Source organism: Mangifera indica, chromosome 9 (assembly GCF_011075055.1).
Source record: "Mangifera indica cultivar Alphonso chromosome 9, CATAS_Mindica_2.1, whole genome shotgun sequence".
NCBI classification, from domain to species: domain Eukaryota; kingdom Viridiplantae; phylum Streptophyta; class Magnoliopsida; order Sapindales; family Anacardiaceae; genus Mangifera; species Mangifera indica.
This window is the reverse complement of record NC_058145.1, coordinates 1,171,043-1,186,657: the sequence shown is the minus strand read 5'-3', so window position 1 is coordinate 1,186,657 and position 15,615 is coordinate 1,171,043. Positions and strand designations below refer to the sequence as shown.

General features: G+C 35.7%; 4 protein-coding genes across 5 annotated transcripts; 3 read left to right on the top strand and 1 right to left on the bottom strand.

Moving 5' to 3' along the window:
• Positions 1-19: 19 nt before the first annotated feature.
• Positions 20-2,582, top strand: LOC123225771 (rRNA-processing protein fcf2-like). The gene is made up of 6 exons (XM_044650002.1): positions 20-180; positions 399-681; positions 783-843; positions 1,892-1,969; positions 2,074-2,189; positions 2,292-2,582. The coding sequence occupies exons 2-6, from the start codon at positions 434-436 to the stop codon at positions 2,398-2,400; spliced, it is 612 nt and encodes a 203-aa protein (XP_044505937.1). The 5' UTR covers positions 20-180; positions 399-433; the 3' UTR covers positions 2,401-2,582.
• A 2,428-nt stretch (positions 2,583-5,010) lies between these two features.
• Positions 5,011-8,883, top strand: LOC123225608. 2 transcript variants are annotated; one of them, XM_044649703.1, is made up of 5 exons: positions 5,011-5,377; positions 6,695-7,182; positions 7,642-7,709; positions 8,252-8,534; positions 8,626-8,883. In XM_044649703.1, exons 2-4 carry the CDS (start codon positions 7,176-7,178, stop codon positions 8,522-8,524), a joined length of 348 nt encoding a protein of 115 aa, XP_044505638.1. In that variant the 5' UTR covers positions 5,011-5,377; positions 6,695-7,175; the 3' UTR covers positions 8,525-8,534; positions 8,626-8,883. The 2 variants fall into 2 exon arrangements, with proteins under 2 accessions (XP_044505638.1, XP_044505636.1); XM_044649701.1 differs by having other exon boundaries at positions 5,016-5,377; positions 8,252-8,883.
• Positions 8,884-9,178: 295 nt separating this feature from the next.
• LOC123225607 lies at positions 9,179-12,216 on the bottom strand. The gene is made up of 2 exons (XM_044649700.1): positions 12,060-12,216; positions 9,179-10,535 (listed from the first exon to the last, which is right to left on the bottom strand). The coding sequence occupies exon 2, from the start codon at positions 10,086-10,088 to the stop codon at positions 9,474-9,476; it is 615 nt and encodes a 204-aa protein (XP_044505635.1). The 5' UTR covers positions 10,089-10,535; positions 12,060-12,216; the 3' UTR covers positions 9,179-9,473.
• Positions 12,217-12,751: 535 nt separating this feature from the next.
• On the top strand, positions 12,752-14,207 carry LOC123224820 (putative septum site-determining protein minD homolog, chloroplastic). The gene has a single exon (XM_044648546.1). The coding sequence runs from the start codon at positions 12,962-12,964 to the stop codon at positions 13,916-13,918; it is 957 nt and encodes a 318-aa protein (XP_044504481.1). The 5' UTR covers positions 12,752-12,961; the 3' UTR covers positions 13,919-14,207.
• The last annotated feature ends 1,408 nt before the right edge of the window (positions 14,208-15,615 follow it).

Below are 15,615 nucleotides of genomic sequence, written 5' to 3'. Positions count from 1 at the left end.
GCTGAAACGAATTTACCTAAACCTCGTGGAAACTTTCTAATTTAGTCTAAAAATTTAAGAATTTTAAATAGAAAGAAGTAGACTGTATGATAGGGCAAGAGAAAAACCCTAAATCCCTGATCTCTAAAACAAGTCGCCATCGGCATTCACACGGCCTGCCCCAGCGAACCTTTGATATCAGTGAGTTCATAGAACTTAATTCTTTATCTTGATTTGTTCAATTAGTTAAAATATGCTAGGAATACAGTTGTTCTGCATGGTGAAACCTTTACAAAGTTGTATGACTAATAATTCCACCGATTGAGCTTCAAAATCTACAAGTGAAGCTTCAGTGCTGAAAGTTTACTTATTATTATTTTATGTTTAATATTTTTTCGTTTTATATTCACTATAAACAGAGATAAGCTAGTTGGGTTCGATTTAGACTCATAGAATGAAAGAAAGCAAGCCAGTTATTGGTCTTTCATGGCAGCCAAAGGTGCCAATTCTGTCATCCACTGCGAAAACCGATTCTCATGTTGGCGGCAAAGGTTTACATCGATCACAAAGTCAGCCTGAAGTTAGCACGCTTTGGAGACCCAATACAGAGCTTGTTGATGGGCTTTTTGTGCCACCCAACAATCCAAAAATGCTAAACAAGTTACTCAAAAAACAAGTGAAAGATACAGCTGGGACTAGCTGGTATATTTTGTATGACAGTGTCAAATTTTGTGGGTTTGATGTTTTGTGGTTCGTTTGTTGGTTTGATCGATGTATTTTCTGTTGTGCCATGGGAATTTTAGGTTTGACATGCCTGCGGCAACTATAACTCCTGAGTTGAAGAAAGATCTTCAGTTGCTAAAGGTGCTTTAATTTCTCTCTCCATCTGTGTAATTGTTTCACATGGCTTTGTTATTTACTTGTGTGGTTTAATCTCTTTTAGACTTGCACTGATATTGAAATACTTAATTGGTTGTGTGTTTTCTATTGTACCTTTTATAGGGAGTATACCTTAATACAATGTTTGAATTAAGCCTTTTAATATGGTAGTACGATATCACTGCTTGCATTCTTTCTTCTTTTTCAAAAAAGGAAAAAAGTAAAAAGAAAAGAAAAGAATGTGCCCATGCCAGTGCTTGTGCAATTGTAAAACACACTAATAACCTTTAGATGAGTGTCCAGTATAGTCACAAATCGTTTCTATATGGAGATTATCCTGCTTTTCCAAGAAAAACTTTGGGAAAAATATTTCAGACATTTGCGGGTTCCTTATTTGTACTTACAAAATGCTCTCTCCTTAAAAAATCCCTCCCTTAATGAGAAAAGGAATGTTGCTTACTGTACAAGTGAGCAAGCATTGGCATCAAGTGATCAATGTCAAGTAATAGTATGGTATAGCAAATTTTTTTTGATAAGAGAATTTCTCCTGTCTTCCAAAAATTGACATAATGCTTGATAGACACATGAGCATGCACTTAGAGTTGTTTAATTGGGAATGTCTTAGGTTTTCATTCTAAACTAATGAGTTGACAACTGAGCAAAGCCTCCTGTAGTTACCATTGACCTGTAAGGCCTTTGGTGCAATGCATTTATATCAATTTTGGGTAAGAATTCAAAATTTTGATTATATTAAATCTTATTATCCATCTTTGACCTTACATTTAATAATGACTACATCCATCTTCACATATATTGTACCACAAAAAAACATGTTCCAAGCAATTGTGTTCTAGTTACGCTACAGGAGTCTGCTTTCTGAAATTCTTCTGTGAATTTTGATGTCAAAACATAAAAGATTATAGTGTGTGCTAATTGTGATAGGCACGTTTTTCGGATGAGCAAGAAAGGTGACCATTGTAGTCTTTCAACTTTTAGTTGTTGCTCATGTAATTATAGTTTGTTGATGATGCAGTTGAGGAATGCATTTGATCCAAAGAGACATTACAATAAGGGTGATTCAAAATCAAAAACGTTACCCAAGTATTTCCAGGCATGTTTAGCTTGTCACAGTAAACATTCTGAGTTCATAGCTGAAGTTATTTGGATGATTTTAACTTATGGTAAAAATCTGTATATTTTGACAAATTATCTCAGGTGGGCACAGTTATAGAGCCTGCAACAGAGTTCTTCTCAAGTAGACTGAATAAGAAGGAGAGGAAGGCATCCCTTGCAGATGAGCTGCTTTCTGATCCTAACCTTGTTCAGTACAGGTGAGATAGAGAAAAAGAGAGTTTCTCTCTTGTTATCATCCAAGACCATTACTCTTTTTAATTGAAGTTCTTATTCTGTTCACTTGTATAAATATTCTTCAGGAAGCGTAAGGTTCGAGAGATTGAAGAACTAAATCGACCAGCTGGAAATGAGAAATGGAAGATAAAGGGTCGACAGTCACAAAAGCGTGCAAAGCAAAGAAGGCATTGAATCTCTTTTATTCTCTTAAGCAGGAAAATTTTGACCTCAATTGTAAGTCCTTTTGTTTTAGATGAATATTCTTCCCGTTGATATCTGAATGTCCTGGATCAATGATGATTTGGAAGATAAGATGATATCATACATACTGTATTTATCTCAATGGGGGCAATAATCTGTTCCTTTAGTCTTTACCAAGGAATTGTATTGTGTTGTAACATGAATCCCGAAAAGTAGATAGGGACATAAGGTGGCCAATATCTTATAGAATCCAGTTACCATAAATATGTAGAAAGGCCACAATCGAAAGAATTATCCCTCTGGAAAAGGAATCTCCCCATGCCTCTTTTACCTAACTTATTACTCCCTGTACCCACCAAAATTAGGTAGATAAATTGGTCTTATCGCTAGATAAATTGGCCAATATTTTAGGTAGGTGCATGGGAACAAATTTCTTACTGATGTTGATTACTCAGACTTTCCACTGTAAGAAATTTTGATAATGCAAAAAGTTTGAAAACTTGAATTTTCCATGATGATCCATTACATGCCAACGGTAGAGTCATTCATACTTATCATATTTAAGGCCCATGGGAAAGTTTTCTGCATATGCAACTTTCAGTCTTTCTGGTGAGTGTTGGAGAAGCAAATTAAAGTGCTTGAATGAGAAATTTCTTTCTTTTTATTTTGCTCATTGTTTACTTGATGAGCCACATGGGTGACACTAATGGCTGAATTGCCAACGGGGTCATATCTTCTTCTGGCTAGGTCAAATAGGTCAACAGTAGGAAGCTAATCTGACTTTCTATGCTTTCATCAGTGTGACCTTGACATGATTAAAGAGAAGAAGAAAAATGGCTGTATGCAAGCATCTTCATATTAAAAGGTTGCTTGACTTAAAAAAAGAATGGAGAATGCAATCAGCCAAGAAAGTGAGCTCTTGAGAGACTAATATTATTGATTGCAGAAGTGGGGATGAAGGGCACAGTGTATATGGGGTCAGCTAACACTATTCGAACGGAACTATGGATTGTACAGGCTTTGGATTTCTTACTATTATCCTTTGCTGAGACCCACCTCAAAGTTCAGAATAGGATGTCTTTTTTCATGCACTTTTTTCATATTTCCTGCATATTATCTCAGCAAATTTTATCTTCCCAGAGAGTGTAAATAGGCCAACTTCCAGCTTAGTGGCATAAGTCTAAATATAGGCAGGCTTGAGCTTGACTGAAATTCAAAATGGTTAATTCGGGTTTGACTTTATTTGAGTTGGTTAAAGATCTCATTAGAGGGTCATTGAAAAGATGAATAGTATACCAAATGATGAATAGTGATGCTAGCAAGATAAACATTGTTGTCAGATGGAGATTTAAGTCAAACTCAATTCGAGTTGTTAAGTTGAAACTCTAATTTGAATTCAGTTTGAATTATATCAAATACTAAATCGAGTCACGTTGGCCATTATGATTCGAATTTAGCCCTAAGTGTTCGTTAAAAGTAGGGGTGAATTCAAATCGAGCTTGAATAAGGGTCGATTCAAACTTAACTCAAGTTTGGAAAGTCAAACTTGATTTTTAACTTGAGTTGCTTTGAATAGTGTATTGTCATGTTGTGAAGAAGAAAGTCATTGCAAAAAGAAAAGAGTTGCTGGAGAAAAAGAAAAATCACTAAAGAAGAGTTTTGGTACAAGAACATGGACGAGCCCTCAAACTAGAGTCGAACTAGTAAATTTATAACTTAAACTTGAATGAGACTTATTTGAACTCAACATAAATTAGAATCTGGTTCAATTTGAATTTACTCTTGACTAAAATAGAAAATATGTTTCGAATTACCCTTTAGAGTAATATTATGTGAATATGTTTTTGGATATATAATTAAATATATAAATTATATAACATCACAGGATTAAATTAGTTTTAATTAGGATTAATCTACCTATTATTCCCTTTAACAGCTTAACTTTTTGTTTGGTTAAGCGCAGGCAGTAGCACCAGAAAACCAATAAATCCAGTAACCAGCTGGCTATCATTTTGTTAAGGCTGTTGGACAGTAATCTGAAACAAAAATCAAAGAAGGGAAATCTGACTTCTCAGAAGCCCTCGCAGCTTTAACTAATCCCAGGCAGTAATAATTTATCATCATCATCGTTCGATATAACTCAAATACCATTTTTACCCTCGAAATGTTCTTGAAACAAACAGAATGGAGGCTATTATCGTAAATTACGCAGTGAAAGTTTAAATGATTTCGATTGTGACGACTCAGTGACTGACAGTTTTAAAATAACCGCCTAACAGTTTCGTAATTTCGTCTGCACCCAGGGGTTTTTTCGTAACTAGATTTTATATTTATTGTCTATGTGTACCTTTGAAAAGGATTATGAAACTCTCTATTTTATATAGAGTAATAATATGTATATTTATTTTGGGTATATAAATATATATATATTTATATATGTTATCATATGATTGATTATTATTTTATTTTTAATTCAGAATCATTTAATCACGTAATGATACATATAAATATATATATATATATATTTATGTATCTAAATTGAGTATACATAATTTTATTGCTATTGTATATTCCGTTTCTTTGCCGCTTTAATGGGATAATAAAATAATAATAATAATTCAAAAAGAACTGAGAAGGATTCGAGGCGGAGATATTCAAATTGCAGAGCAAAAAAAAGTGAAAATGGAATGAGCGTTGAACCGAGCAATTCGATTGCTTGGTGGCTTTACAGATTGATAGAGAAAGAGAGGGAGATTTCGTATTGTTTGTGAAGAAGAAAGTAGGAAGTGAGAACGAACACAATTTTAGGGTAAAATCTAGGGTTTAGGCGAAAATGACGGACGTGATCCTTCACATATGCGACGTTACGAATAGTGGATCGGATAAGACTAACAACACTATTATGCAAATCAACAAGATCTTCAAAGACGGTATTGGCGTCGGCGGTATGTTACACAGCGCTGTTCAGGTCCCTTTCTATCTCTTTCTTTATGTTACTATGTACAGTACAAAATATGATGCGTTATAAGATTGGCTGATTTTGAATGATGTGCAGTACCTTCCTCGTTATGTGTATTTCAATCTTTGGATATGTGAATGTTGTTTTGAATGATGGTTATAATTGATTGTGTTAGTTGTGTAATGGTGTGAGATCTGTGATTTCCGCATGTTTGTTTGGTGTATGTAATGGTATTTATCCTTAACGTTAGGTCAAGTTTGTGTTCTTCAAGTTCAGTCTTAAACTTACATGGTCTTTATATATGGGTCAATTAATTGGTGTGTGTTGTATGATTTGTGGATTAATAAAATGAATTCTACCCTAGTTGTGGCTGATCTTCTTGGTGGACTAGTTACTGGTCATTGTTGCTATGCAAACTAGCAAGTCAGATGAATACTTATGAGAAATGGATTTCTAATCTTTATTGTCCTTCAGAGAAATCTTTGCATGCTAGCTTATGCATAGGGGTTAGTTTTTTGTAATTTTGTCACTGTAAGGAATGTGCGATTCAATCTGAAGAATTACTTTTGGAATCTTGTTCACTAGTTTCTTTCATAAAATAATAATTATAATGTATGCTTAACTCCATTAGAAAGGATATTCAGAGCTCTTTCTCCTTGAAGCCAGCTTGTCAGTGTATAGGATCTTGGCTGTTTATGTGGAGATATAATACACTGCAGTTCCATGCTTCTTAATTTCTGTTCATTATGTGCGCATTATGTTCAGAGCTGTAAGATGCCAGGAGTAACCTTGAATGTTCTAGATCAAGGATTTGTTGAACCATACATAGTTGTATCTATTGTTTAGGAATGTAAATTTGCAAACAGAATTGAGGTCTCCATATGTCATATAAAGCAATGTCATCTGCTATGTTGCCTAGTTAAATCAGTTTTATTCTCTTTCACTTTCTCACATCCAGCCTGAGATCATTCTACCATCTTTTCTTGAAATACACTGATGGGAAAGAGTTATGGTCAAATTTGGAATACCTTTGATCAGATCTTGGCTTAGGAAAAGAGTTCTTGCTACACATAATTGCTTCCTTTTCTATGAAGATAAAAATATTTGCACCACATGTTAGTTTTGTTGGATATCTTTGCCACATGGTAGCCGTTAATAGTCTATGCAATAACTTCTCGTTGCAGTTTAGTCCATATATATTTCAGATTCATATGGTATTGTCATTTACTTTGTCAATGAGATTTATTTGATATATAAATTTTGATTGCTAGTATCTTATTTCATTAATTATGTTGAGTGATTAAAATTTCTGTCCTAACTTGATAGGTATATGGCAATGAAGAATGGTCTTTTGGGCACTGCAAACATGGATCAGGAGTTTTTAGTTGCCCATCTGGAAAGAATCCAATATATACATATCGAGAATGTATTGTCCTTGGGAAAACAAACTTGTCAATCTTCAAGGTGAATCAAATGTTGTGGGAACTTAGTCGAAAGTGGTGCGGAAGTTCATATGACTTGTTATCCAGAAACTGCAACCACTTTTATAATGAGTTCTGCGAAATACTTGGTGTGCCAAAGGTTCCAAGTAAACATTTTGAGACTAAGTAGCCTGCTATCCTTCAACCTGGATTCTTAAATTCTGAGTTGAGACATAGAAGGATAGGGATGAATTAATCCCTATGTGTTTCTCTTGTGTACCATTTGATGTATGAGGAGCCCTGGCTTATAGATTAGCAGGACTTCAAGATATAAACTATAAAGGCAATATAACAACAGTATTAAAGGCAGCTACTGGCATATTTATATGCAAGGTATTGTTTTTAGCATTTAGTTTAATTTCTGAGAGGTATCAATTTAGATATTGATTAGCATCTAAAAATTTTTTAAGTTTATATTTTGAAATTTAATTTTGTTTATCGCTGTCTTGCCCTTGCAAGCTCTACCATGAGTAAGAGTGGGGAATTGGTTAAATGGTTGCTGTTTAATACTAGGCTGTTAGTTGAATCCATCGTCTGGTCTAACTATGAGTTTGTAGAACTTATGGGGATTGGTAAGAGGATTAGGGGAGGGAGGACCATGTTCTTTTATTGATTTTGTGTTCTGTGCTGTTGACTACTTTCTTCAACGAGATTTTCTGTCTGAGATTATGCCTTTGCCCAGGAGTTTTTTCCATTTAAAAAAGTTGTCTTCAGTGGTAATAGGGTATTTCTTCCTTTTTAGAATTATTGTAATAAATCATAATATGAATCTTGTCATAATTTCTGTAACAGGCTGGGTTAATCGTTTTGCCAACGCTGCTGATGCTGCCATGGAAATAGCAGGAACCACTGCATTACGGGTGAGATGCCATTCTGCATTTTGTTTTCTATAACCTGCCAGATATCAGAATATTATCACTGTTTTATATGTGTATTCATAGCTGGATCTTTTGAATAACAGGTAATCTACTTTACACTCACATGCACAAATTGTGAACAAATGGAAACTTTTTTGGTTATTTAATGCATTTGCTCTGCATTGTTACTTGATTCCGATTGTGATGGTAAATGCTCGGAAATGTTAATGATTTTACCTGTTGTGGAGAATATTTGGTGTTGAATATTTGTGAAGATATAGAAGTAACTTTATTTTCCTGGAATATGCAACACATGAACAAGTTAAACCATAGAAGACGACTTTATGAGTTTTCACTGACATCCGCTTGAGTTTATTTTGTTCGCTGTTTTATGCTGTTAAATTTAGATGAATTGAATTATGCTTGTAGCTTTAATGTACTATTGCCATCAGATATGAAATGTGGATGACTAATCAAATTGGAAAGCTTTATTTTTTTATGTCGTCAGTAACATTTCTTTTACTTTCCTGTTTGTGCTAATGCAGTTGAGACAAGCCAGGGCAGAGATTGTCTCAGCTAGCAAAGTGGCTTATCAATTCCTTTTGGGTGCGGCTAACAATGGCAATGTGCCTGTTCTGGATTCCCCTAGCAATTCAAATAGAGGGACACCGAAATTTCAAGCTGCTTGGTTTAAAAATCTCATCACCACCGGTGCTAAACCTTCAAGTAGTTCAGATATTGAGAATAGCAACAGGGATTCCCCATCCACCCCAGAAATAATGTCCATCAGAAGTCTCACTGCAAATGAATCTGCATGATGATACAGGGGTAAACTTTTTTTTCTCAGCAAGATATTCATTGTGTATCAAATGCAAAGTGTCAAATCGTTCCGATTAAAATTTGTTCAATTGGCTCTAAGATACCAAGGTTCGTTTGAAGATCATGCATCTGCGCATAGTTTACGAGCTTGATTCTTTATTAAAGTGTGGAAGTTAGCATGCTGTGATTGAGGCAGTGTTCTTACTTTCTGACAAGACACAATGCGATTATGTATATCTGTAGGTTTAGATACTTTCATTCGGTGAAGCAAAGAATTCCAGTTTAATATCTTTTATTTTCTTTTCCTGTTATTGTGCCACTTGCAGTGGCTCATGTGTAAAAAGGCTTCATTCTTCCACGATTTTTCTCCTTCTCCAGTATTATTATATAATAGTGTGAGTGCGCCAAATTTAAGTTCGAACTAACCGATTTAGATTTAAACCAACCGCTCCAGTGTTGGTCTACAGTTTAGAGACTTATTAGGCAATTTAAAATTGCTACAAGAGCCGACTAAGGAAAAATAAAGCTAAACATCAATGAAGTAAGAATCCGTTTATGGGCAAGGGCAAAAATCAAACACTGTAAAAGGAAATGATTGGTTAACTTTATTATGTACAACTATTTTATTTGTAGTCAAGCGCAAGAATCACAGATAGCCAAAAAAGTAACTAATTTAGTTGACATAACATATTAATATCAGATGCAGTAACTCAGTAGATTTTTGTTAGTCAATAGAGTTAACAAGAACACAAATCTACTGATCGTTTGAGACTGCGAAAATCAACCATATAAGACCCAAGCAACTTCAAGAAAATGAAAAAACGAAAAACAAACCGATATGGGCATGCTACTGCAGGTAGCGTTTTCAGACTGAAGGAGGAAGTCGCATTGCAATTTATGGAGAGACTCATTTGTAATAATACATATGCACAAACCATTATTTTAGACTTAAAACCACGAGTCGTCCCTCTTGAGCATTCCATTGAAAACAATGGCGTCTACTTGTGCATCCTCTGCAATTTGTAGTGATGAAACAGCTTGTGCTGCAATAAGCCCAGCAGAGAATTCTGGAGCTCCCCAACCTTCATCCTCAAGATATGGCATACTTAGATTTCTTTCGAAAGGACCACATGTAAATGACCAGTCACCATTTCTATAGTCATCCCACTTGCAGCCAGCACACTTTGCTTGGTATTGATGAGGAACAGATGCCATCCCTCCACCCATGAAAATGTCAACATTGTGGGTGCAATCCCAAGAACTGAATCCATCCTCTTTGTTCAGCACAACCTTACATGAATCATCGGAATCCTCACAAAGGACATGAAGGGCAACAGCCTCAGCAATTGCAGCACCCTCTTCATCAAGCCTCTGTTGTTCTTCTTTCATTCTTTGTTTCTTCTTTTCCAGTTCTGATCGAATAGCCGCAGATGTAGCAAGAGCTTTCTCCAGTCGCCTCTTTTTCTTCTCAGCCTGTTTGATGCGATCCATTTCGTCCTTCACCTGCTTCTTCTTTGCTTTTCTCACAACAGGATGTGCTTTATTACACGCCATTTTATCCATGAATATTACACGCTTCCGTAGACTCAACCTTTACAAACTCAGTCCTGTTTGCACAATTTTAGTATTCCTCTAAAATGTATACATTTCCCTATAATTATCTTTCTTTCTATTACCCTTTTTTCTTCTCCTAATACCCCAATTACTTTCTACTTCAATCTTGTATTGGAAACTTATATGATGCGCAGCTATGATCACAATGGCTACACCCACTCAGGTCTGTAGGAGTACCTCATTTTTCGAACAATGCAATCCCAAACAGAAACGACAGGAGACAACATAAGAGAAAAATGGTAAGCACTAACAGACCCATCCCTTGGCAGCATTCTTCCCAATTTCCCACAACCCTTGCATTTACCCATTCTGCACACCAGTAGAACCAGTATGCTTGTCAAAATAGCAGGCGCGTCAACTTGGCCTTTTTTCAGACAGCTCACATGGCCTTCCCAACTGTAAGTAAACAAAACCCAATATTAGCCATTAAAATGCAAAGGAAGTGAATATGACAGAAGGTTGACTCTCCAATGAATAGCATGAATTCAGATGTACATACAAGCATAGTAACAAACAAGTTCTCAACCACACAAAGCTCATAGAAAAGATACATGGCATCTATCAAGCTCTCAGTATAAATATTCCCAACATATTCACATGTTATCTGGGCAAAGCAAAAGAGGCACCACATCTATGATGATGAGACCACTCAAGGTGTAATGGTAAAAATAAAAATAAAAATTACACACTTCATATGAATTGGTCCCTGAGAGAATGAAAAGTGATGAACCTTAAAAACTTATAGTCAGATCACAATAACACCATATATTAAAAATAAATTAACAGCAAATCCACATCCACAGAAGCAATACAAAAGATAAAGGAACTACAAAACAAAAATAGACTTTAAACCAAACCCATGATCAGCATATCATCAGACAAAACAACAGCCAGCCAGCCAATTCAAAATTCAAAAAGTTATAATAACAGAATAAGTGTCTTATTATACCCTCATGTTATAACTCCCTATAAACCAAGTTTCAAAATAATACATTGTTCTACTAATATGCAGAAGAAAATATACCTAAAATTTAGCAGTCCTATTTTTTAGCAATCTATATAGAAAGAGACTCAGCATTCGACTAACATGGCCTCAGATGCTTAAATCATACAAAAATACTTCCCTAACTACTCATACATTCACCCTGTTAAAAGCAAATCATAAACGCTATATTTTTGTGTTCTATTGACATAAAGTTGAGAGTTAGATACATTATGTCTAAGCTATGTGTATATTTCTTTTTTGTACAAGTACAATTTCTTAGTATCAATAAGGAATTAAAAAGTTGTTCAGCCCAGCCTCTGGTACACTACTTAAATTATTTCAGACGCAAAAGGTAAAATGATAAATTCAAATTCAGATATTTTAACAAAACATATTAAAATTACTTGCAACCTACATCAGGTGGATCGTTCATAGATAATAAACTCACAATATTTATTTCCCAAAAAATCTCTAATCTAGAGACACCCAATTAATTCCTGAATTAAGGATCCATCTCAAAGCCCGGATTGCTTACACACAAAGCTGAGGCTGAAAGTTGACTTCTTAACCACATGGGTAACTGTAGTTACTACAACCAATTAAGGAACAAAAGCTTCTTACTTTCAATAGCCTGATTTGCTGTTCAGTCAGATTCGAGTTCATAAAAAACATAAACAGACCAAGATCCGTCACGGAACTTCAAGTAAGAATCTAAAACAATTCAAGCCCAGTAGAGATCTAATCAACCCAGATGCTTAAACATCAGATTCAATCAATATAGATCAATAAAACACAAATAAAAGCATCAGATCCAGATACCCGGAAGCTAAGATAGAGTAATCGGCAAATCAAATTAAATAATAAATAAATAAATGAAAACACCAAAAAATTAAGAAAAAACTTTTAAAAAATAAGAAGAAAAAAAAAAAACAAACCTTGAATTATGTGGCTTCAAATTCAATCTATTCGTAGAAAGCAGAAAGCTTTGTGTTTGGATCTACACAACAGAAAGAGCATGAAGTTTCAAAGGGATAAAAGAGAGAGAAAAATAACTGATCACGTGTCTATCACGAATGGAATGTGGACACGTGTCACTTGAGGGGGTGTGGTGGATGTAAAGCGTAAATCTAGAATAGCTGACTTTAGTAAAATTGGGAGAGACAGTCTGCGGTGTCAGTGATGCTCTTTTGACGCGTGGCGATTTTTCTTCGTATGGATCAGGTTTGATTGATGTGGGTCCTACGTCAATAAGGTAATGACGTCCGTCTGATTTTTTTCGTTTTTTCGGGGAAATCAACTCATGATGATAATCATTGATCCACTTCTTTAACCTGTGGCCCATATTAGATTTTTTTATCATATCACTTCTTCATCAAAAGGCCCTCCGGGACCCTTCTATTCCCGATCTTCCGATACGAGATTATACAAATAAAAATTAATATATATTTAAAAATATATTAAAAATTATATAATATATTAAATTTAAATTAAATACCGTAATTTAAAAAATAAGTTAATTGTTTTGATTTAAATCTAAATAAAATATATTTAAATTAAACCAAATCAAATTAAACTAATTTCTAAAATAAAACTAGTTTAATTTAAATCTAACCCTTTACAGAGGGCGATTATATTTGCTTTGTCACTCTCATTTGCTCCACCCGAGTCGCTCTCAGTTGAACCCGGGTCGGGATCTTAACCACATTCAGATCTGACAACATTGCTGCTCGTCACTCTCATCCCATTTACTTCACCCAAATGAAATGGTCTAATTTCCGTCTCCTTATTACCAAAACCCTAAAACCCTAATTCTGTAATTCTCTGCTTCTCCATAGCAATGCTTTCCTTTATTCAATCTCCTGCAACTCCATTCAAGCCCTTATTCAATTTCAAAACCCTAAAACCACCCCCTAAACCACATTTCTCAAAACCAATCCAATCCGTCCTCCAATGGAACCGAAAGCCCCAATTGGCCGGCGAAACTCCCCGCGTCGTCGTTATCACTTCCGGTAAAGGTGGCGTCGGCAAAACCACCACCACTGCTAACGTAGGTCTCTCGTTAGCACGTTTCGGCTTTTCCGTCGTCGCCATCGACGCCGACGTTGGCCTCCGCAACCTCGACCTCCTTCTCGGCCTCGAGAATCGCGTTAACTACACTGTCGTGGAGGTTCTCAACGGCGACTGCCGACTCGATCAGGCGTTGGTTCGCGACAAGCGGTGGTCGAACTTCGAACTCCTCTGCATTTCGAAGCCAAGGTCGAAACTTCCACTGGGATTTGGAGGTAAAGCTTTGGTTTGGCTAGTTGAGGCTTTAAAATCAAGAGAAGAAGGTAGTCCTGATTTCATTTTAATTGATTGTCCTGCCGGCATTGACGCTGGTTTTATAACGGCGATAACGCCCGCAAATGAAGCTGTGTTAGTAACAACCCCGGATATAACTAGTTTAAGAGATGCTGATAGAGTAACGGGGCTGTTGGAATGTGATGGAATAAGGGATATAAAAATGATAGTTAATAGAGTGAGGACTGATATGATAAAAGGAGAGGATATGATGTCAGTTTTGGATGTGCAAGAGATGTTGGGCTTGGCTTTATTGGGTGTAATTCCTGAGGATTCAGAAGTTATAAGGAGTACAAATAGAGGGTACCCTCTTGTTTTGAATAGGCCGCCTACACTTGCTGGTTTGGCATTTGAGCAGGCAGCGTGGCGGCTAGTTGAGCAGGATAGTATGAAGGCTGTTATGGTGGAGGAGGAGCCTAAGAAACGTGGGTTTTTCTCCTTTTTTGGAGGGTAAAAATGATGACTGTTTTTTATTTGGTAGTTTGCTTAGTGTTTTGTACAGGGGCAAGCAAGTAATGTTTGGATATTTGAATTTTAGTGAACGTAATGATACTTGTGTTAGTTTTAGAGAGTGTTACCTGCATTTTTAGGATTTGGATTAGCTCATTTTTACTTCCAATTTTGTTGGTACGTTAAATGTTTATGTGAGGTTCAAGTTCAAGGTTTAATTTTTGTAATTATGAAATCCAAACTGAAATTATTGGCTATTGAATATGATGTTTTCCTGCTTGTTTTGTGGTTTATTGAGATGTGGATAGATAAGATAATAGAATCAGATTTTGTGAATATGCTAATTAGTTAGTCACTGCATATATATGGTTTGAATTGACAGATTGGAGCAATTGTAGGTGTTTCATACACTTCATTTGCTGAGCTGTTTTGATATCTTCTTTCTGATTCTTTTTAGAGATGCTTGTATTTGAACCCTTCTCCTAAATCTTTAAAGACTTTAATTGTTGTATGGTAGCATTTTACTCCAGTTGCCATGCAATTGAGGGGTCTAAAGTGTTCATTTACATGCCCTAAGAGATTTTCTGAAAATTTTCAAACTTAATCTGCTAGCTTACTGTCATGCCTGAATAAGATGAACCTGGAGGTTATCCTAGTTGTCAGTTGTTTTGTTTGTTCTTAGAAAATGGTTTGCAATTGAAGATGCTGCATACACTTCATTTGCTGAGCTATTTTGGTATCTTCTTTCTGATTCTTATTAGAGATGCTTATGTTGGAACCCTTCTCTTGAATCTTTAAAGTCTTCAATTGTGGTATGGTGGCATTTTACTCCAGATGTCATGCAATTGAGGGATCTTAAGTCTTCACTTACATGCCTTGGGAGATTTTCTCAAGATTTTCCAACTTAATCTGCTAGCTTACTGTCATGCCTGAGAATATCCTGAGGTAATATTTTCATGAAAGCCATATCTTCCTACCTGATGCATTATCATTTCTGGTTAGTGACCCTGAAATTTTTAAGCCTTATGCCACACATAGAGCTATGGCTTCTTTCCCATTTGCAAAATCTTACAGGAATGCCTTATGGTCTTAAAAACTACGGCATCTCTTGATGTGATGGATATATTGAGATAATTTAGGTTACTGGGAAGTTGTTAGTACATGAAGTATTACTTGGACAATGAAGGGCAGTCAGCCAAACAGAAGCTTTAGTTTTCACTAGGGCTTAACTTTGTCATTGACTTTGATCTTCTACCTGGGCCACAATTTATTGCAGCATGAAACAAAATGTATCACCTGAAATTTCATTTCAGATCAGTCAACTCTTTCCACATATTAACTGGGAGCTTATGAAGACAAAATCAAAGGCAGAGCAGTCTCTGAAAAAGCTTCCTGCTCTACCTGTGTCGTCGACTTTCTATTGTTTGTCTTGAATGTCCAACGAACCAAAATCTACTCTATATCAACATTCTGGGAATTTGAGTTTTCATGCATAGGTGCTCTCATGGAAACATAAAAAATCTAAGTTGGTGAAATTGTGTTAAGAGTAATTCCAAAGTGGCAGTTGCTTAAACCATGTTAGGTGTTCATATTTTGTAATCTATGTTGCAATTCCTGGAGCAATTTATTTAGGGTATGCACGCCAGCTCATCGAGCCAAATAACATTCTACTTGAACTCGGCTTGACAATAACCGAGCCAA